General features: G+C 39.0%; 1 protein-coding gene across 2 annotated transcripts in view; it reads right to left on the reverse strand.

Annotated features, from left to right (window-relative positions):
* The window catches only part of ADAMTSL1 (ADAMTS like 1), a 173,697-nt gene that overhangs the window by 89,869 nt on the left and 60,147 nt on the right, over positions 1 to 23,681 (reverse strand). For both annotated transcript variants that reach the window (XM_068175688.1, XM_068175687.1), the window contains exons 8-9: positions 10,048 to 10,159; positions 9,289 to 9,427 (exon numbers count right to left, since the gene is read on the reverse strand). In XM_068175688.1, coding sequence (XP_068031789.1) covers positions 9,289 to 9,427; positions 10,048 to 10,159 — 251 coding nt within the window. The remainder of the gene's footprint in view (positions 1 to 9,288; positions 9,428 to 10,047; positions 10,160 to 23,681) is intronic.

The raw sequence follows: 23,681 nt of genomic DNA on the forward strand, positions 1-23,681 counted from the left end.
AAAACCTCTGCTTTTACAGGGTACAAGATTAGAAATCTGGGTAATCACAGCACAAGAATTTGTATCTGCAATTGTTGTCTCTTCACCTTAGAGTCCAGACCTGCATCTCTTTTTTTCTTTTTTTTTTTTCTTTTTCTTTTTTTCTTTTTTTTTTTTCTGAATGAAAGAAGGAGACTGAGAAAAGACTAACATGTCAAGTTGAATTTTTTTGTTTGTCATAGCTGGTTGGATTGCTCTGCTGTACTGCTATTGGTGTGGTGTCACAATGTAACATCTAAAAGTTATAGAAGGCAATAGCATATATCAAAATTAGGAGTTATCTGAAATATTATCTTGCCAGTTATGTGTGAGATTGATGGCAATTTTCTCATTGACAATTACAAGGTCTCATTGAATTGCTGGTCTGAAATAATTGTATTTTGTCAGCACTGTTATAATTTTGACTCAGATTAACTTTAACCATGTTGTCTCCTAGTTATCAGACAATTTATTAAAATAAAACAGATGATCTTGGAGGACCTCATTTATCACCTTCATCAAAGCCACATGGGTATTTGGATGGAGCAAGTGGACAGAAAAATCAAGAAGTGAATACTAATTGCATTAAAATAAAAAGTGTTTCTCCATCCAAGTTATAGAGAGATGAAACTGAATGTCAAGAAAAAAAGGTTTCCTTCCAAAGTTTTTGGAAGTTTTTTACAGATGAGAGGTGATAGGTATGCTGCTGTGGATTTCCGCAGGGGGGAAGGAGTGAAGGAGGGGGAAGGGAGAAAGTGTTCTCCATCCTCAACACAGTTCACTGAAAAAACGCTGTAAGCATTCAAAGGAGTCTTGTCAGGTCAGGCCTAATGGGGTCTATTCCCCTTTTAGTCAACAGGGGTTTTATATGCATAACTTGTCCAAAATAGAAGAATGGATCCCATTGTGTTTCCACAGAAAGGAGTCAGCACCAGGTCAGTGTGGAATTTTCCAGCTAAAGCACGGGAAGCAGCTGGAGCCCTGGAAGTGTGTGAGAGGGACTAGACAGTTCCCTCTAAGATTAACAGCCACTGCAGTCACAGGAACTCTCTGCATGAGTGCGCATATTTGCATTTTTGCAGAGCTGCCTGTCCTCACAAAAATCTAAAAATCTAGGAGAGGTTGTTCTGGCACTGGGAAACTTTGGAAAAGACAAATGGATCATTTAGAGTATGGTCAATGAACAAGTCTTTTCAGACTCAGCTTGACGGGTAGACATCTGTAGAATGTGGAGGAATTGTGTACTAGTATTTTAAGAAGATGGAAGGGAACTTTTTGTGAGGGTTTTTTTGGCCCCTGCCTTTGGGAATTTGCTGTTTCCTGACACTTCTACTACCGCTGTTGAAGTACCACTCTGAAACTCTCTGTTTGCACTTTCCAGCTCATCAGCTTGCTGAGAAGTGGTTGGGAAAAAAAGCTAACATAGTGAGTTAAAAAATAAAATAGTTACACTATAAAAGTATCTACCGCCTAAGAAAGATGCAGATTTAAAAAAAAAATCTCATTCATTGCAGTGAAAAGCATTTTCTTTCTAATAAACATGATTGCCTATGCGTAATCCAGGTCTACATGCTTTAGAATGCATTACTTCAAAGACTGTTCAGATAGAAACAATTGTACTGTATTCAAACACTGCTATGAATATTAAGTAACATTTATAGAGCACTAGGTTAATATTGTAATTGGAAAGGTTTAACCCTCAAAAGATTTTTGCATGCAAAAATAACATTTCTGTAAACAGTATCAAGCTCCACCGATTTACTGATGCTGTCTTTGTCCATATGAGAGGGGCTGCCAAAGGCTTTCATTCTTCAACTACAAGAAAATGAATCACAGCCATAAAGTCATAGCAAGGAAAAAGACCCCCACAATAATACACAATGGTTTAATTTATGACTTTAAAAAAGAAGTGCCTTAAAGATAAAACAGAAGAGCAGATGGTCATCGTATCATTAATGCCATCTGCACTTTTCTAGCTAGTCTTGTGTGAGGTTTTTTGTATGTGCTGCATAAAAAAAATCCCCTAAGACTAAGTTAATACTTCAAAAAAATTTAAGAGATTAATTTTGTGTATTCTTACTTTTTGATGGGACAAAGTGGTTTAAATTCCATTAATCTATCAGTCCATCATACTCCTATAAACAACATAGAGGAGATCTACTTTTTGGGGTTTATTTACTGCACATTACCCAGGCAATACAAAGGGGATTGTGTGCTAAATGAGCAGAGAAAATAATAATTCCTTCACTGAAATATGTGCGAGTAGCTAACAGGACTCATTCACAAAACATCAAGAGATTTGGCAGGAGCACAAAGCAAATTACTTTGCAGAGCTGGTCTGTGTGGTAGCACCACAGTTCTGTATCATATGTCTGCAATCTACCATGCCTTTCTGACCAACAAGTCCTATCATATATTCTGCACATTGTTTTTTTTTCCTCCTGAGGGCTGGCAGTCTCAACACAGTTGCTCTTCCAAGGCACATGTATGGTTGGAATGGGAGCTGCACATGCCAGAGGTGAGAGTGCTGCAATCAGATTTGCCATCTCTGCAAACATTCAGCCTTCCCCTGGCATGAGTTGCTACAGCTGCATTCCTTCTTTGGTCAGTTCCTCCCCCCTTGCTCCTTTTCCCCCTTAACCTGATTTAGCACAGATGACAAGCTTTAAGCTCAAGTGCCTTTCTCCTCTAAGTCCCTGATGACTCCATATTTCTGACAAGGCCAGCCCTTCCCAGCTCTCTCTCCTGCATGTTGATGAGTCTCAGGTTAGAACCTATTGAGCCAAGCAGGGGCATGGGTGCTTGAACTGAGAGAGGAGCCAGCAAAGAGAAAGGATATCTGCTCCTAAGGAGCCTCAGGGTGGTGTGACCTGCATGGGGACAGCCTGCCACTCCCATGCTGATGTCCTGTACCCTTGCTGAGCCACTGCCCAGCCTCTGAAGGATGCTCACGTGCCTCTGGCTCACAGCCTCCACTTCTGCTTAGGCCTCTGTTTTGCCAGGGGTGTCCTACTCACAGCTGCAGGGCTGCCCATGCAATAACCCGAGTGGCTGCACCCATTACACCTCTTTCCTGATCAGATTCGCATGCAAAGATTTAAGCCTTCACTGAAATCTGTCAGACCTGAGAATAAATGATCTACATGGCAGGGACTGTGCCATCCAAGCAATGGAATATGTTAAGGACAGTATTAGCAGTGAAAAAATAAAAATGAAATGTTAAAGTAGCTTGGGTTGGCTGTGCTGGAAGACATGGAAGTGCTCAACACCAGAGACAATAGTGTGAAAACCATGATTATCACTGGACAGACAACAATCTTGTGCAAAAGATTGCATTTTAACACTTCACATCCTGACACTAAGGTGGTGTGAGATACTGCACTTCAGTGATCTCTGAAGATGCCACACAGTGACATTATCTCCTTGTGCTACAAGAATACTTTCTGTGTTGAGAAACAGTTAATGAGGCCCTCAAACAGATGGTGTCTGTTAATGCCTCCCATGTATTATTCTGTGTATCTATTACCTTTTCCCTTCAGAGCTGGGGTAGATGACATTGATGCCACATGTACAGGCAACCTTGGTTTCAGTGCCTACTTTTTCAGGCAGTGAAATGGTAATTCTCAGTTATGCTACCAGTATGAGTAGCATACTTTCTGATTTCTGGATGCTATCAATGTGAAACTGAACTACCATGTACATTGTATGTCTACGTCCTTTTATATGCTCTTAGTACTTTAAAGATTTCAAAAGCCAACGTCTGCTGCTTAAACATTTAAAAGTGGCATGTCACTGGATACTTTAAAAATCTACTTATGAATGAAAAACACTATTAAGAAATCAATCCTTTTGTGTCAGCAACCAAAAAACCTCTTGTATTAAACAGAATGTTTGGCATGACAGTATCTTACCTTTATAAAAAAATGTCTTGTTTGTAGTGCAGAGATTTTAAATTCTAAGCAACGTATGGTTTGTCATTGCCCTAGACTGCTAAAACCCAATCTCTTCACAGTGATCAAAAGGGATGTTTTCAGTTGAAACAGAAAAAGTAATTCCTTCCAGTAGCATGACTATAATGCTTCTAAACATCTCCTTTTTTTTTATTCAGTTCAATATTTTATGGTGGTTTGGATGAGCAGTGTTTGATACAAAAAGGGAATGAGCTGATAAGTAGTTAACAGTACTAAATTTTAACAACTGAATATCCAGCGAAAATCTCTGTAAATTACTTGCTTCAGTTTTGGAATCTTCTAGGACTTAAAGAAGACTAATTTTTCTGTAACATCATATTGGGCAGACAGACACCTGTATTTGATGCTCATAGCAGTACATGATACATTTTCTCACCTTACAGGTTGTTATTGGAAGCATCCTGGAAGCTCCTTTCTGCCTGTCTTTCTGTGTTTCATTAATATATATTGTCCCCTCAGAACTGAATTTGCTCTGCTATTCACATCTTTTAAGTGCTTGACAAGTGCTTCCTGGCCCACCCCCCCTACCTATTCTGACAAAGTTATATTCTAGATTAATTTAGGTTACTTTTGCCCTGTCCAAATATTCAAGGTTTCAACTACTTGTATTGAGAAGAAATGTATCTCTTTAGGTACTAGAATTATCTGTTGCTCATCTTTACCCTGCTCTTGAACTTGGGTAACCCAGACTATTACTTCCAGAACACTGCCATTGGTACCAGCTCCTTTTCCATCTACAACTCCACTTTGACATGGCCAAGTATATTACAGACTTCTCACTGCTTAGAATCACTCTGAATGGTCATAACATCCCAGTGGTTTTTGTACGCTTTTACTTGTACTTCAGTAATCTTGTTAAGTTAGCTGAAAATGAGCAACTAAAAACTACAATTTTATTGAAATCTAAATTTAATTTTAAATTTATTTTTGGTAATGCCTATCTCTGCCACCACCATACTGATATTTAAATGAGAATGTTAAAAGAAAAATGACAAACAGGAAGAGGAGTTTGCAATTTTGCTGGAGGACTCCATAAATAGTGTATTTCTATGAGTTTTTCAGGTCTCTGGATGATGAAAATCTTGCTGGAATGAGAGATTTTCCCCCCACACTTTCCACAGATGTAAACAATATTTCTAGTGGCAGGCTTACCGATAAAACTCTAGGCAAACTCCAGGAACTGAAGTGTTAAAAAGAACACTTTATACTAGAGGCTTGTTAATATGAAATTTTTAGACAGTTGCTCTATGAATTTAAAATGTTTGCTGAAGGTGACTTTAGAAATCTTTATATGACATTGAAATTTCCTGGTAAAAACACAAATAGACCTTTTGTGACTCAAAAACTCCAACATTAACATATAGCAGCAATAGGCAAAAAATACAGGAGATTGGTAAAAATGCAGAATCACATGGCTGGGAATGCCACTTAAAAGGTGAAGATGAAATCTAGAAATAATACTGGGAATATCCTGGTCAGTGAGCGAATGATGAGTGGGGCAGCAACCTTTTTCACATTTGTCAAAATTGCTTTTTTGGTGGAAGCCTTGGAATTATGAAGCAAATGTATCTTCTGGTTATAGCACCTTAGAATTGTCCTAAGTGTTTAGCATACCCAGTTAAGCCAAATTGGAACAAAACTTTTCTCTAAGCAGGGGAAAAAATTCCATTCCTTTTTTATTAAAATATACCAGAAAGGAGGATAAAGATTAAAGCTAAAAATACCTTCCAGTCTGTGAAGTTTTAATTAAAATTAAATTAATTAAATTTTAATTAAATAGGTGAAATACTAATGTTGGATTTTGCCACACAGAAGGGGAGTGGACTAGGTTGAATTGGCTGCTGTTTACATCAGTAGGTAATATGCATATAGACTTACTTTTGCCAGTCGAAGGCAGACTGGTGTAAAATCATAATGGACTAAACAAACAGATCTCTCCTTTTTACTTTGCTGGTTATTATGAGCTGGATGGAAAACAGGTTTGATAAGAGAGGCTGAATGGAGCATTGTTATGTAGGGATTAAAAGACACTCAGTGCCATTGTGTATCATATATTCTGTGACACAAATCACTGGTGTGACTTGGATGAACAATATATGTGGTTGCCTCTATTTAACCTGGACAATGAGTATGTATAAGTTATATGTGTTTGATAAATAACCATCCACATACTTTCCCATGTTTATTGAGACTAAGCTTTTTTGCTGTTCATGATGCCATCAATACTGCTAATTACTGCCATAGTAAGCACAATAAAGTAAAAATTTCTATGCACTAAACCTAAAGAGGCAACTTACTGTGGGCTCACGCAATACTTGTGGCATTCATTTAAACTTTTCTTTCAGCTTACCCTTTGCTGAAAATTTTAGTGTTTAGAGCAACCACTCTCAGTTCCTTTATTTAGTGCCACTATGGTCTTCAATGATTATTTTCATTCATTAACACATCATAGGAACAGTCAGCAACCACTAATCAGCTATACCTCACTGAAATTGGGTTTGCCAGGAAAAATTAACTTCTTGGTTTTATACTGGTGGAGCAGAGCAGCTCCCACACAGCAAAGACACTGCAGAGCCAAGATGCTCTCCTTGTCCATGCTTCTGACCCTGTGTTTCTGCTTCACCTACCCTCTTCCCAACTATAAGAAATCATCAGGAATCCAGAAGTTACCATGGATTTCTGTTGTATACCGGGTTGGTTCAGTTAGGGATTTTAATAAATGTTAGTCAGTCAGTTATCTGTACCCCTATTTTCCCTTCCAAGCTGTCTGCTACAGGAGCTTTTACCTGTCAATCTTGTAACGCCCCACTTCCTCACAGAAAGTTCTGTGTCAATCACCCCACCTCTGCATTCCCATTTGTCCCAGAATGCTGTACCCACCTCTGTAATGTTACCATAGGTTGCTGTGGTCCACGTCACTCCCCTGTTGTCTGTCCCCATTGGGCGAGAGGGCTTCCACCCCTGTCTGCCCTCCCCCTATTTAACCCAATGCTTCCTCTGTCCAAGTCACCATTTTGCAGGTGCGCGTGACCTGGGAACAGCCGCTCTGACCACCGCTGCAGCCATGCGGGAAATAAACAGTTCTCAGCCATGCGGGGCAAGGTGTGCCTTCTCTCACCCTTCGTCTCCTCTCAGCGTGTGGCTACGAAGGTGGAAAACCCACACAGAGCCTCAGCCCTGGAGCTCTGCACACGCAGCAGTCTTGGTCTCACTGAAAGGCAGTGCCACTAGCCGGGTGCCCCAGCTGCCCGGGACTGGGGCAGAGAAAAAAAAAGCCGCAGATTTCCTCTGTTTTTTTTTCTTTTTTTCTGTGTGTTTTTGATTCTAGAATTCTTAACAAATGCACTTAGGAAATAGTAATTTGAAATTTGGCAGACTGTGAAGATGTTTCCAAAAAGCCAGTTCCTCTGGGATGGCATAGCTGTATTTCTAAATGACTCTCCCTCCCCTCAGGGTCTTTATATCAACAACTTTGCCTTGTTATGTCTTATACAAAACAAAATTGCTTCCTGACACCTGCCCAGCTGTTATTTTTTTCTCTTTCCTCTCATGTACCATGCAGTCATCTGCATCACCATTTGAGAATATGTTATTTAAAATCATTGAGGAAGTATGGAAAATATCCACTACACAAATTCCAGAGGCAAATTACATATTTGACCCAAAACAGTAGGTTTAAAAAATAGCATCTTAGAATTAAAATAAATAAATAAATAAAACAATTTAATAAAATTACTTTCTCATTGAGACTGTGATAGGTGACTCTAGAAGATAGGTTCTATATTGATTCATATTTTTCAACAATCTTTTTCCTGAAACATTCATGTTTTAGCCTGCTACCTGATCATACCTGGCCTCTACTGACATCTGTCTCTAACAAAATGTGCTAATATGAACAAAGGCATATAAACTGCCACACATTCTGGGTAATGGTGTCTTCAATGACAAAAAAATCTGAGTGTTAAGTCCAAAAAAGGTCAGTGAACTTCAATGAAAACCTCCTATAAGAAGTAAAATCTATCTTTGCCTTAGAGTGATTTGTTCTGCTCTGATAATGCCTAGCTACTCTAAAGCTGGTATACCTGGTTTGGGTAGCAACTATCCTCAGTTAGGTAGATACATAGCCCTACATGTTTCTTAAGTATCCCTTTTCTCATTAGGACATCTTTTCTCTTTGACAACCTCCAGCAATCAGAAGCAAAACAGCAACTTTTTAGGTGATGCTTGTTTGAACTCACTCAAACTTATCAAACTTGATTAGAAACAAGCCTAGAGAGAAAGGAGCTGGTGATAAAATGGCTTTAGGGCATCCTTGTCATGTCTGCTGGGCTATGCTTGACCATCTTTTAGCAAAGCCATATAAGAGGACAAAAAATTTAGATTTATTACACAAATAAATGCTTGCTGCTTATTGAGTGGTTGCAGATGGACTCCCATTGAAATTCAGGGCAATCAGTGCAACAAAGGATTGGTCTTTTTTGTGGTTATCTTATTTTCTTATACATGAAAAAAATCTGACTATCTGATCTTGCTATTTTTACTGTTAATCTTCTGAGGAAGAACGCACAGCAAGTTCCACCTTAATACGAGGAAGAATGTCTTTACTGTGCAGTGACAGTGAACTGGCACAGACTGCCCAGAGAGGTTGTGAAGTCTTTCTCACTGGAGATGTTCAAGAATCATCTGAACATGATCCTGTGCCATGTGCTCTGGGATGACCCTGCCTGAGCAGGGAGGTTGGACTAGATGACCCCTTGTGGTCCCTTCCAACCTTATCCATTCTGTGATTCTGTAGGGCAGCAGAGATCATGCAGGGCCAAAGGACATTGTTAACTAGAACAAAATCACTCATAACATTTTACAAGCTGCCGTAAATGCAAGCAGGCTTTTCATTAAGGAGAAAATGAAAAAAAACAACCTCATAAAAATAGCTCATCTAAATGCAAGGACAATAATTTTCATGCAAAAAGAATTTTTGCCCTCTCATTAACATTTAAGAGACATGTATTTAGCACATGAATTCAGGGCATGGGGATGGTATCATGGACAATTTGTTTTTTTATACTTGGTAACAATGAATGAGGCAAAATACATTCTGAGGGGAAGAAACAACCATTTCAAATCAGTCTTTGCTCTGTGAAGATGCTAAATGGAGGTGTTCTAACAGTTCATTCTTAGAATGAGAGAGAGGTTGAATTATGCAGGATAAATGACACTGTGAGAAATAGCAACAGAATATTTTCCTATTTTATTTTACTCCTTTAGAGTTCAGTCTCCTTTAAAATTAAAGCCAACTGACCTTGCAGGACAAGGATCCAGATTACACTCTTGAAGTTTTGGCTTTGGCTTGATATTTTCAGGATAATAGTGACAGTATTGATCTGCTACTACCCGATTGCTTCTCAGATCAAAACACTCAGCAGATGTCAGTTGATAACCTGCAATACACAGAGGAATAAATAATATGAGATGTGATGTTCTTCCTGTCTGGCTCTGAAATGTATCTAAGTTCTGGTTTGGAAAAAGAAAACTAATTTCAGCTTGCTTCAATGCTTTTGGACATAACAGCTGCTGTTTTACAGGCCAGATTAAAAACAGCAATGTAAATCACATGTAGTAGGAAACAGAAGATAACCAGTATGATCAAACAAAAATTCAGAAAAAAACAAAGAAAAAACAAAGGCTGAGGTTTCTTAGTCACAAAGAATTAGTCACCCTTAGTTTCAGTAAAGAGAATAAACCTGCTGGTAGGAACAGGGACAAATGGAGACATCTTGTTTTACCAAATCCAGGCCGAAATCCCATCAGCCCTAATGTCTGACAGCTATAGCATTAAATACAGACATGTAGCTATCAACATGTCCTTTATCCACAGAGTCTGGCACAATGCTGAAAATCTACAGGCTACTACCATTTTGCTAAATCCCTCCTTTCATTTAATTGTAACTATTCAAATTTTTAGATTTTGCCTATTTTTAAGGTCCAAAACTCAGGGCAGCAGTTGGGACAGGTAATGTATGCAGATGACAGCTTCTGAAATACAGTGGTAATTCATTACCTCCACCACAGGATGCTGAACAAGGGAAAAAATCAGTTTCCCTCCATCTGTGAATGATTGGCTGGTAGAAGATGAACTGGACTGAACTGTCAGCAGCACCAGCATAATGAATCTGAAAAAGAGGTTATATCAAAGAGTGAACCTAACACAAATGCTGTGAAGAAGTATTGTACCACAAGCATCTTGCAGATTGGAGACATCTTGAAGCTTCATGAAGTACTAGATATACTTTGCAATAGGAAAACTAAATATAAAAACAAAACAGTGATTGGTAGCAAAATCTTGGGTTCAAAATGCAGTCAAATAAATTTCTGGGCATAATCAGTGACCATTTTGAGACCACATTCTGAAATAATGAGTAAATAAAAAATGTATGATTAGTGTTACTGAATAATATTATATGCACAGAGTATAGGGGCTAATATTTAATGAACTACAAAAATCACCTTCCCCTATCTAGTGTCCCTGACACATGGACATAGATTTTAGATCTTTAATGTCTCTCAAAAAACATTCTCTGAACAGTTACAATACACTTGGTACTATAGAGTAAAACATGGGAGGCTGCACTATGAAAAATAATAAGCAGTATAAAAACTGTAGTTCACTTTTTTTTTTTCCTGAGGTCAGGTCTTTATTTCATTCTCCTTTGTGGCACTGTCATTATTATGAAGCTTGTTCTTCTGCTTACTTTATTTTCCTTGTAAAAATGCTTCCTTCAATCATTGGCATGGAATCCTGGCTGGGGCTAAGTGCATGTCTGCAAAACTCCTTAGAGCCTAGAAGCCACCGAGCTTAAAAGCTAGCATGCTTTCAGTACTAGTTGTGCTGAATGGATGTCCCACATAAACAAGAGTTTGTAGTGCAAGGACTGCAATAGGAGAGACCTTCATACCAGTAAAGCAGCACCACTTGCAACCTGCCCAGTAAAACATCCTTCCTGTTTGATAACTGCTGATTAATCCAGTTATGAGGACTTCAAAATCTCATCAGGTTATCACCTGTACTTAACTTTATGCTTCTGTATGAACAGCTGGCAAGGGAAGAACAAAAATCTGCTACTTAAAACCTCTCCAATTTGATTATTTGTCCTAGGACACAGTATTTCAGTGCTGCTTGAGCATCTCTGAATCAATGACATGATGCTATCACAGTAGAGAAAACTGCCAAATCACAGCTAGAAAAGATAGACCCTTCTGCAAGACAGTACTGCTGCTCTCAGGAGCAATCCCCCCAACTTTTTTTCTCAGGCAGCTTAAACTGTTTAACCACTGCCCCCTTTTCCTTTTTTTTCTCTCATGTTTCAAGTGAGTCCCTTACTTTTGGAAACACCATTTTTCCCTTAGCCTTCTCTCTTTCCAAACACCAAAAGACAATGTCAAAGAATGGTCTGTGAAACAGAAGCAAAAACATGACAAATTGAGATGAACTTTGTAACTTGGGTTGTTTGTTTTGTTTTCCCCTGTAGATGGACAGCAACATGATTACAAATCATGATATATCTTGAAGAGCAGGAGGAGGGCAAGAATATTGATGTGTGTATGACGCCTGGTCCACTGAGACTAAGGTTGTCCTTTTCTAATTAAACAGTGATGTCAATTCTCAAAAGGAAAAAAACCCAAACCAGCTGTAGCAATACAACTGCTTCAGCAAATGGGAGGCCTTTTGCAAAGATCAATATTGTTTGAATGTGTGTCAGAAACAGGATACTTAATTCCTTGTGTGGGGATGGAGCATTAATTACACACTTCAGAAGGGTCCTTCCGGGCTCATGAAAGCTTCAGGTACTCCTGGGAAAAACGTTCTGTTGTGCTGGAAACCATCTGGGGAGGTCTCTGATCTCAATGTGCAGGAAAGGCATTCTCTGGGGAGAATTCTGATTTTACTCTTTGTTTTTTAAGGATCATCAGTGATTCCTAAACTCAGATCTCCTCAGCAGTACGGTCTGCAGTGAATTGTGAAGAAAAGACCAAGAGCTCACACATGGGCTACTATAAAATGAAGGGGAGGAAAAAAGAGTTTACATTAAAAAAAAAAAAAAAATCAGGAAGAAAGAAGAGTTCCTCTCTCTCTGCAGACTATTCCTGCATGTTTGGAACTATCTGTTTTGACACAGAGAAAAGACAGATGCACCATCTTCTCCAGTTTAATGTGGAAGTCACTAATACAGCCATGATAACAACATAGGTGGGGTAGAATTACAATGAGACACAGTCATAAGCTCAAATTATACAAAACAAACAAAAAAAAGAAGCATACACAATACTGTGTATTTTTTAAGAGTATTGTAAGCAGAAGAGTCACAGAATAAACTGTGATTCCACATAGCAAAAACTTCTTTTTGATTTTGTTTGACTGTAAAAGCTAAGATCTTTATCCAGGAAAAAACATAATTGGCTATTTGAGCTCTGAAAAACTCAGAGTGAGACTTCATAGTTAAATGCTGTAAGAAATGTCGTGGTTTGGCTGCACAGGGTCAGCTCCCATACATTGAAATAGTCAGCTCTGTAGCATGATGAAATTTTTAACCCTTGCAGTATTAGCAACACCCTTGTATCTATGAGAAATGCTAAATATCCAAATAGAGATGACCATCACCTGAGAACCTTAAGCTAGTCCTCTAAATAACAAGGAGTTTTGCACACTTAGGTAACTGAACTAGAAAAAATAGCAATTGATTATATTTGCAAATAAAATCCTATCTAGATTTATTAACAGCTGAAGTCAGAAGTACCCAGATCTTGCAGAGCACTCATCCCTGTATTTGTGCATGGCAAATCCCCAGATATCATCCTTGACTTCCTTTAACTTTCAAGGGAATTTGGAGCATCCCTAACATCAGAGCAGCCCTTACCAGTTTCACAGAATCAGAGAATCAAAGAATGAACTTGGTTGGAAAAGACCTTTGAGATCATCAAGCCCAACACCTAACACCTCCTCATCAACCAAACCATAGAACTGAGTGCCATGTCCAGTCTTTTTATAAATACCTCCACAGAGAGAGTAACTCCACCACCTCCCTGAGCAGACTATTGCAAAGAGTGAGTCCCTTAATCACTCTTTTAATTAATATTTTTTTTTCTAGTGTCTAGCCTAAACTTCCCCTGGCACACCTTAAGACTGTGTCCTCTTGTTCTGTCACTATTTGCCTGGGAGAAGAGACTGACCCACACCTACCTTGGCTACACTCTCCTTTCAGGCAACCCCAGCTCTCTCAACTGTTTTTTATAGGGCTTGTGTTCCAAGCCCCTCACCAGCCTCGTTGCCCTCCTCTGGACCCACTCAAGCATCTGAACATCCTTCTTAAACTGAGGGCCCAGAACTGGACACAGAACTTAAGGTGTGTCCTCACCAGTCCCAAGTACAGGGGAAGAATGACCTCCCTGCTCCTGCTGGCCACACTATTCCTGATACAGGCCATGATGCCATTGGCCTTCTTGGCCACCAGGGCACACTGCTGGCTCATGTTCAGCCAGCTGTTGACCCTAAAGAATAACACCAGTCATCTAAGGAACTAGTTAAAACTAGAGTCTTCAGAATATCCACTGTCTAGCCTACAGTCACTATCAACAGAATTACCTTTTTTCTTCTGTTGAAAGACCTTTGGAAGAAATATCTTTCAGACTATTTTTATACTAATTTTGTTAATGCTTGCCTAGGATGATTCAAGAGAAGCACAAACTGTTGCTCAGGTGGAGTTTGGAGTTGATAAAATGCAAATTTGGTTTGGGATATGTCACAGAAAGTCAAATGAAAACAAGAAAATAAAAATTTGAACACGAAAGGTGTGTAATCTTTTTGAGATATTCCGATCTGCTCTATGAACAAAAGACTGCAATATCTGTCTTCACCCTTGCACTTTGCTGGTTTTCCCTACAGCTCCAAAATTTTATTAGTTCACATAAAACCAAACAACTAAAGTTCCCAAAAGCCCAACCATTTCTTGCTTGATTTTGGCAGTGTATACCTGAACCATTTCTTTTTGTTCTCTGAAGAACATATGGCCTGACCTACAAAACTGCAGTAGTTTATTTGGACAGTTTCAAAATTTAATCAGCACTTTTTAACCCGCAGTCATAACCAAGTAATTATTAGTGTTACTTGTACAGCTGAGCCATGAAAAGTGTATTCAATAAAATGTTCTCTTTTTATGCAGTTGGGGGCAGGTGAGGAGGAAAGACACCATTTCTTTCTTGTGTGTGTGTTTGTGTGTTCCAAAATGGCGACAGAGAAAGGGAATTATTATCTTGTACCTCAGAATCACAGAATCATGAAGGTTGGAAAGGCTTCATGGAGTCCAACCTTTGACCAAACACCACCATGTCAAATAAACCACAGCACTATGTCCAATTGTTTCTGGAATATTTCCAGGGATGGTGAGTCCACTACCTCCCTGGGCAGATGATTTCAATGCCTGAATACCTTTCCAGTGAAGTTCTTCCTGATGTTCAACTTGGACCTCCTCTGGTGCAGCTTAAGCCTGTGTCCTCCTGTCCTGTCAGTGGTTGCCTGTCAGAAGGGACTGACCCCAACCTGGCAACAGTCTTCTTTCATGCAGTCATAGAGAGTGATAAGGTCACCCCTGAGCCTTCTCCTCTCCAGGCTAAACAAGCCCAGCTCCCTCAGCCACTCCTCATAGGACTTACTCTCTAGACTGTTCACCAGTTTTGTTGTCCTCCTCTGGAAGTACTCCAGTAAATTTTGTCTTACACAACTTGATCTGGCCTGCTACGAACTAGCTTCATGCCATCATGCTTATTAGAAAAGTTCTAATGGATTTTCTGATATTATTATTCTGATTCTGAATACTTTCTGCAAGTTCCACATACCAAATCATCAGATTGATACTAACGAAAGTAATTAATAAGAAATCTGACAAATGTAAATTTGGGCTTCTCATGTCAGTATAAAAAATACTCTATGTAGAGTGCTGGTTTTGTGTAGTGATATCTTGCACTGAAAAATAAAGGACGTTGTACATGAGATTTGTTCCTGTTAATAATTTGTTCTTGAAGGAAATAGAAGCCAGACATTGTCATGGGAAAATAAGTTTACAAGATTGTTTAAAATAACATTAAAAGTACATAAAATGTAAATAATGAGAGATGCTGAAGGCATTCAAGCATGTTTTAAGACAGGGCTACACCATATGCCTTTGAGTTTGCCTTGTCATTACCTAGGAATGCTGGAAAGACCTTTGCCTTTGAGGTCCAGGGAACATATCTACTGTCCTCTTCTGCATTCACACCTGACTGTCATAGTCCTGTGTTGGATCACTTTGGTTTCAGGGTTGTCTCTCTTATGAAAGTCAGCTCCATCTGTTGCTTGTCAATTTAAGCCTCTAAATCAGCCAGAGAAATCACTCTGAAATGACCTCATCACTGATCTACGTATTTTACAAAGTATCTCTGAATTGAACTTGCTTACCCTACCCTAGTCTTGGATTAAACAGTATTTCTTTAAGTGATAAGTCTGTCAAAAAGCCTTTAGATTAATTCTTTCACAAAGCCAAAATAGGAAACTAGAAGGTTCAAATCTTTCACCAGTTCTATTATTCTGCCTAAAAGAAGAAAAAAAGAGGAAATCACTGCAGTGGATTGGCTAGGATAGCTGGCAGCAATAGAACCTGCAGTAGCAGCTATAACAATTAACCACCTGTAGAGAATCCACTAGTAAGTGCAACAAGCACGGATGTTGCTCAAATGAGAAGACCAAAATCATTCAATGGAACCAAAGGCAACCCCAAATACACCAAAACCAGGTGTGCTACGTCTCTGCTTTTATACCAACCTCCCATTCATTGTGGAAAGACCATTTCACCACCATCAACAACCAGGGTAAGACAATTCGCCTTCAAACAAGCCACCTTAATCATCACTGCAGAATATTTAGGGAACTTAAATTATTAATGGCAATATCCAATAAATCAATGTAAAAATAGGATCTTTTTGTGATAGATACTGCATAAAAATAAAATTAATAAATTGAAAGGGCATTTCTTGCCACACACATACATATTGTTAAAATTGTGAAAACTGAACAAGGTTGGCAACAAGCCTTCATAGCACCAAAAAGTGACTGATTTTTGAGAGATATAGGTAAACAAAAGTTACAGAATAAGAAAAGAACAAAATTACAAATAGCATTTTGTCAGAGGAATAGAAAATTACATGCCTAAGAAACTGTCTCTACTGTCTTAAAACCTGCCAGTACATTTCAGATCAGCATTATTTTAAAGAAGTATGTAAAATTAAAGGTAACGCATCTTCAGATCCAAACAGCATCCACCCACTAGTTTCAAATTATGTACTGGTTGAGCACAGGAACCACAAATCCAAATCACATTTGATCATATTCAGTCTACTTACATGCATAAACTGTGGTTTAAAACACACAAATAGAAATATAAATTTATAACAGTTTTCAGAAGGCACTTCATGACTAATGAGTCCAATAGTCTTCATGACTGTTCATTCCAATTTCTTCTAGCTCAGTTATTGGGTGAATAGATAGAATGTAAAAAGAAAACATGACTTCAATAGTACCCTGAGAAAGAGAATTTTCACGAGCATTCTGGTTTTCTTTGTCAAAAAAAAAAAATAAAGGTAGGTTTTTTTCTAGGTCCCTCACCAAAGGTCCTAGACAGATCCTCCTAGATCTTCCCATGAACTGATAACTGGGTAACAAATAATGGTCAAATAACCTGCTCTTGCAATGGATGAAGGACTGTGGTATCCCTGAGGGATATGTGTTATGGCATGAGCTGTTAGCCAGATGCACAGATGAGCAGGATAAAGGGTCAACCATGAGCTTACCAATTTTGCTAATGAAAAAGCTTATGAATGGTGCCTAAAAGCTTATGAATGGTGCCTAAACCATCTGTGAAAGCACCCAAAGTTTTGACAGACTAACGTTCGAGTTCAGTAAAAAGAAGAAATAATGTCTACGGGAAACCCCAATTAATTATATATGCTAATTACATACAAAACTGTTATCCACATTACCTTTTACTATTCAGAATCGTAATAGGGTTGTTTCAGATATTTCTCTGAAAATATCAGCTCAGGGTGCAACATCAGTTAAAAACATCAATAAAATTCTGCATAAAGGAAGAAAAATGGAGAGAAATTCTACAGCCAGGTAGAATCCATTTGTCCTGATTATTATGTGTACAGAATCATAAAACTATTAAGGTTGGAAAAGACTTCTAAGATCATCCAGTCCAACCACTAACTTGACCCTGCCAAGTTCACCACTACACCATGTCTCTAAGCACCACATCAACTCAGTTTTTGAGCACTTCCAGAGTGGGTGATTCCACTACTTCCCTGGGCAGCCTATTCCAACACTTAATCAGCCTTTGGGCGATGAAACTTTTTCTAGTGTTCAATCTATAGCTCCCCTGGCACAACTTAAGGCCATCTCCTTCTGTCCTATTACTTGTTACCTAGGAGAAGAGACTGACCCCTACCTTATTATAACTTCCTTTCAAGTAATTGTAGAGTGTAAGTTCACTCTTTTTCAACATATATATTCCTGTACAGATATCTCTTTATATAAAAAAGACATTAAATAATTTTATTACATTTTATTAAATGATAGATCTATTGACAGGAAATTTACTCTTTCAGATTATATATCTATGTAATTAAACACTAGTCGCAAATCATGTTTATGTGTTTTTAAAACAATTGTGACCGTATAATCACAGTGAAACCTGGAAAAGAACAGAGAATGGAAATAAGAATAAACTTTTTATGGATCATCTTTGATAAAAAACTAAAGACATAAGAAAGACACTGATCTGTTGGAATAAGTCCAGAGGAGGTACATGAAGATGACCAGAGGGCTGGAGCACCTCTTCTATGAGAAAAGGCTGAGACTAATGCCTAATGATTTTTGCCTTCTTTCATATATTCTCTGTATTCTTTACCTATATACTTGTAGCTTTGTAGCCTATTATTGTAACTTACCTTCAGTATTTTCCTAGGCAGAAAGACAAAACAAGTTCCAAAGCCCCCATCCTATCTTGGCTCTTTCTGGGAACCAAGGCTAAAAAAACAGCTCTTTGAGACACATTTTCATCAACAAAGTTTAGGCTTATCTAAGGGGGAAGGATTTAGAAGGGGCTTGGACTGGGGCAGGAACTGCATTACCACTGGTGCTCCTAATTTGTGTTTTTTGCCAAACAGGCTAATTCGCTAAACTTCTGTATTCAGTATTCTGTAATCTGTATTCACCCTGTGTGGTTGGGCTTTTGTGGACTTCTTCCATATTTGCCACTGGAGGACTCCAATAAAGACCAGCCTTTCTATTACCTCTTATACTAATATTATCTTGAAATTCTGTGTTGTTTCATTTTTAGGTTCTTAAGGCATCAAGACAGTTGGGGTAGTTCAGCCTGGGGAATTTGCTCCAAGTACACCTTACAGCAGCCATTCAGTACCTACAGTGGCTACAAGAGAGCTGGAGAGAGGCTTTTGGCAAGGGCATATAGAGACAGGATGAAGAGTATTTGTTTTAAACTGGAAGAGGGTAATTTAGTTTAGATACTAGGAAGAAATTCTTTTGTGTGAGTATGGTTGGACATTTTAAAATGTTGCTCAGAGAAATTGTGGATGCTCTATCCTTGGAAATGTTCAAGACCAGGCTAGATGTAGCTTTGAGCAAGCTGATCTACTAGATGGTGTCCCTGCCCATAGCAGCGGAGTTGGAACTAGAGAATCCTTGAGGTTTCTTACAACCCAAACCATCCTGTAAGTCTATGCAGACAGTAGGAAAGAGACAAATGATCATGACAGAGATATCAATTACAGAAGTAAAGGAGAAAGGAAATAAACAGTAGTAATAATTTCCTGTTTCTCAGAGTGGGAAAACCAGAAATAATCAGTGAAAGTATTGCACCAAGGTTTGAACAATGAGATGTGTTCCTCATTTTACATAGTGAATTATGGAAATCGTTGTGTGGCCTAAAGGTCAAATATATTGATTAGGAAAATAATCATGTTCTACATACTGTTAATTGAAATAATTTATATTGAACAGAAAAAAAAAAAAAAGGTTGATATGAAATAAAAGCTGTACATTGTTTTGAAAAGATCTAGTTCATGGTTTTCTATATATTTCACCTAATTTGCCGAAATAGAATTAAAAATAATTTTCTTGAACTTGTCACAAGATAATTAATGATTGCATCTCTTTTTAGGCTGGTCATTACTTGTGAGTTTGACCTAGAAATTATTACAAAAATTGTATGTTTTTTGGATATGAGGAGATCAGATTGGGTGATTTTTATGACTATTACTAGGAAAAGAAGCATTGAATGCAAACATAGGTTGATAAAAGCCTTTGATACAGACAAGCTTCCAGCTAAATCCAATTTGCAGTGTGCCAAAATTACCTCAGGAAAACACATATCTCAAGAGGTACTTTTGTTTTACAACAAATTGACAATATTTGATCTCTTCTAGATGCACAAAAGCTGAATCAGTTACACTAAATTTAACTATTGCTATTTCTGTGTACTCAGCCTTAATTCTATCTCATCTACTTCCAGGAGCACCATCTTAACTCCAAGCTGTCAGTGGTTCCAAGATTCTTCACCACTTCCCACATGATAGGAAGCCTTCTCTCAAATATGAGGTATAATCTCTTCTGGAAACCTCTGCCAGCATCAGAACTAAATTGCACAGAAGACCCTTACTGTCTTCACTCCCAATCCTCTTATGATAATACCTCAAATATCCAACAAGATGTTAACCATAAACAGTAGCTCTCTGTTGCTCAAGCAAATTTGCATCATTTGGCCTGTGCTTTAAAGCAAATACAAAATAATTTATTTCATGCCACAAAGTAAATCACTGTGTGCTCCTTGTTCAAAGTAAGATTTAATCCAACCCAGGCCCTAGACTGATAAGGCCAATCAACCTCTCTGCCAGCTGGCTGCCTGTACATTCATTATCTCCTGCATGCCCTTGCAAGTCCCAGGAAGTCTAGACTAAGTCCCAGACTTATTTTCTTTTGCTAACCTGGACTGTTATCAAATGCATTTATCTCACCAGGACCTTCTGCCAGTGCTAGATTGCAGCTGAGCCAACAGCTGTCTGGCTAGCTCTAGAATTCTGTGTAATTCAGCATCTACTTTTGAGATGCATTCTATGACTTTTTGGACAATTGGTGGCCAAAGCCCTAATTTCAGCTGTAACTCTGCCCAAGTGCTCCCAGTCCACTCTATTTCTTAGCCAGCAGCACACCCCAGCCACCAGCACAAAAAAACAGGACCGACCAGACAGTCTCTCCTGGCAGTAGTGCTTAGCCAAGGCTTGTCAGCCCTAGCACTACAAAAGGACAACACCAATACAATGCAATCCTAATCTAAATTCCTCTAAAAACCTCCAGCCAAACATTCGTGCAATTCAACTTTATGCATCGTTCATGCAAAGGACTTGGTCTGGGTAAACACTATGTATACCTCATCGATACCAGGGATTTAAAACCAATATCAACATAGTCCAGCCTAGATCTAGGCCTACAATTATTTATCCTTCAAACCAAACCCAAGCCTAGATAATATCCTTCACTAGACCTTGTTTTAAACCCACTGGTCTTTGCTGGCTCACACCTCAGCCACAGGACTGTTGCACAGGCCCTAGCTGTGCAACAATCAGCCTGTGAAGCAGATCCCAACAGGCTGTGCTTCGCCAGCCTCACTCTTCACTGGCAGTTGCTACTGGTGGTTCCTGTAAGCCTGCCACTAATGCATTTCAGATTTAAAGTCATCTGGTGCTGTCTGCTCTCATTAAATGGTCATCTGTAGACCCCATCTGACAGTAATGCTTCATCCTGCTAAAAGGAGAGCAGATGCGTGACATGAACTGAGTACCCCAAGATTCTCTGCTTAGGGTCTGAAATGTACACTATCAACAGAGGAGGTGTTTTAGCACAGACAAGTGAACAAACATGACACGAGCAACAGAACAGATCAGGGGCAGCTCTGCCGTAAAAGGCATGCCCCCCTGCGTGATATTACTACTCTTATCTCTAGACCTCAGAAACAGATTTCCAAATGAAAATGAACCTTCATTTCTTCAGGATTATGTCAAACACAACACATTTTTCTTACAGGAAAGAGGTATTTCTATTCATGTGAACCAGAATTTTGTACTGAAAACATCAAAACAGAGAAATCATCAGAATTTAGGAAAAGTAATTCTAGTGGGATTTAAGTTTACTGGCACATTTGGCAGGTCCTTTACCTTTCAAAATTTGAAGTTTACAGTGGAGACTTATAATTCTCAAATGATCAGTATAAAAAATAAGGATATGAAAAGCTTCTCTCCTGCTTCAATTTTGTGATAACAACTTCTAAATACAGCAGTTTTACTGAATTATTTCTACTATTTACACATCTTGTGAAAAGACTGCAAAGAGTTTTGCACATGAGGAATGATCACACATTGATCATTACACAGTAAAGAAATCTAGTAGATATACAATTCAGCTCTTCCAGCAGCAGCATGAGGTTTCTTCTTGCAATTTTAAAGCACTTTGTGCTACCAATAAAGAAAGTTAAGTGTCAACTCTCACACTGAGTTTCTACTTCTGAATTATATCCAGGTGTCTAACTTGACCTGTCTGAATAAGAGCATTCAGAGTCAAGTGAAAGGGATTACAAAAATAATTTGGGGAACAATGATTCTAAAATTAGAGTTCTGCTACATCTACAAATTCATTTAGATCTGTTTGCATAAAAATCTGCCTTGGCCCAGGAAAGTAAATCTTGACACCCAAAGAGATCCCACTTTGTAAGGAAAGCTTACTAACACTACAGAGAAATATTTAATCTGATTTTTTCAAAGAAAAGTACTTTAACTTCAAAACCTGAAGGGAAAATCATCATGGATAAGGCAAGTATAAAAACAATTTCCAAGCCTGACATAACTGAGAGGTAGCATCTTGGATTGCATGCAGCTGTACACACATCTATGCATGCTTATATCTGGTAAAATCTAACAAAATAAATATCCAGAAGAAAAAAAACTTGTTAGAAAAATAATTTAATAGTGCAGAATAATATCTGTGTTCCATGAAGCAATAGCCAAAGTATCTTCTATAGCTGTTGATTAAAAATGAACTGTGATTCAAGAGAATAGATTTTTTTGGTGCCTAATCCAATACAAAATTTATTTCTAATCTTAGAAAAGATCCTACAACCATGAACAGTGGGTTGGGGGTTTTTGGTGTATTTTTCTATATCCACAAAAGACAATAGATTTAACACCTAATGAGTCATGTCACTCTGACTTTCAAAGGTGCAAACACATAGCAGAACTCAAAATAGTTTCACCTCAATTTAGCACTGTCTGTTCTGCCCATGCCTAGCCAGCTTGTACACTCACATTGGTTGGACTGTCATCATTTATACAGAGTACTCCTTTGATTTAACCAGCACTTCTTACCTTGCTTTGATAGAGAAGGAAATGCAAACACTAAGGGATAAAGGTATTTTCCCTGTCATAAAAGACAACAGTGGAAATATAGGGAAGAGTACAACCCTCCTGTTGCCCTTGAAGGACAATTGGTCTACGTGATTAGCTGTTTCCCACAAACATATTATAACCAGGCTGCCAGAAATTCACAGACAGCAGAAATAAAACAAAGTGAGAAATATGGTTGACATTGAACTGATGTTTACCATCTCTGTATCATCTGTAAAAGAGGTAAATGTGTTGCATCCCAGGGCTGGTTTCAGATTAGGGATTATAATGTATGTCGGTTAGCCGGTTCCAGGTACCCCTTTGTACACCCCTGTTCCCCCTGCGGTATTCCGCTCCGAGTCAACTCCAGTAACCACCCCCCGCCTCTTTCCTGAGGCTTCGCTGTTGGTTACCCCAGCCCCACAACCCCATTCGCCCTGAAGCCCCATGTCTGCCCCTGTTGCGTCCCCGTTGGTCACCCTGGTCATCGTCACTCCCCCATAGCCTGCCCCCATTGGGTGAGGGGGACTTCCATCTTCCTCGGCCCGCCCCTGATAAAACCCCATGCCTTTCTTTGTTCATGGCCACTCCCACCCACGCGGCGTTGGAAAGCGAGCCGCGCTTTTCCATCGCAGCTCCGCATGACAATAAAGCCTTCCAGCCGAAACTCGGACAGGGGTGGACAAATTCCTTCCCTCTTCGCCTCGACCCTCGCGCGCGGCGGCAGAGTGTGGCCAGCCCACTGCCAGAGTGCGGACTGACACCACGCATGGATTCACGGCACCCCGGATCGAGCTGAGAAGCGGCGCCATTCCAGGCACTCCGGAGCTGTGCCAGACCGGGGAAAAGAATGCAACGCCGCGTAAATGAGTTTTAGGTATTTTAATTGAACAGTATCTATTTTAGCAAGGCATTTTTGTTCTGCCATTCAAAGAGGAAGGAACATATTCCTTAGTTCAGGCTTCTCCCTGTGAACAAGTTCTGAAAATTTTAATTTACTTTTTCAGCGGCTAACATACCACAATGGACAGGTGAAAGTCTACAGGACTGTGCTACTTCCCAAGCTAACCCATTCCATCAGAGATCAGCCTAACCCAGGAAAATCACTTAGGACTTTTTCCAGTTCACTGTTCAAACCTCTAGCTGCCATTAGCTCAA

This window comes from Anomalospiza imberbis, chromosome Z, assembly GCF_031753505.1.
Source record: "Anomalospiza imberbis isolate Cuckoo-Finch-1a 21T00152 chromosome Z, ASM3175350v1, whole genome shotgun sequence".
In the NCBI taxonomy this organism is placed as follows: Eukaryota; Metazoa; Chordata; class Aves; order Passeriformes; family Viduidae; genus Anomalospiza; species Anomalospiza imberbis.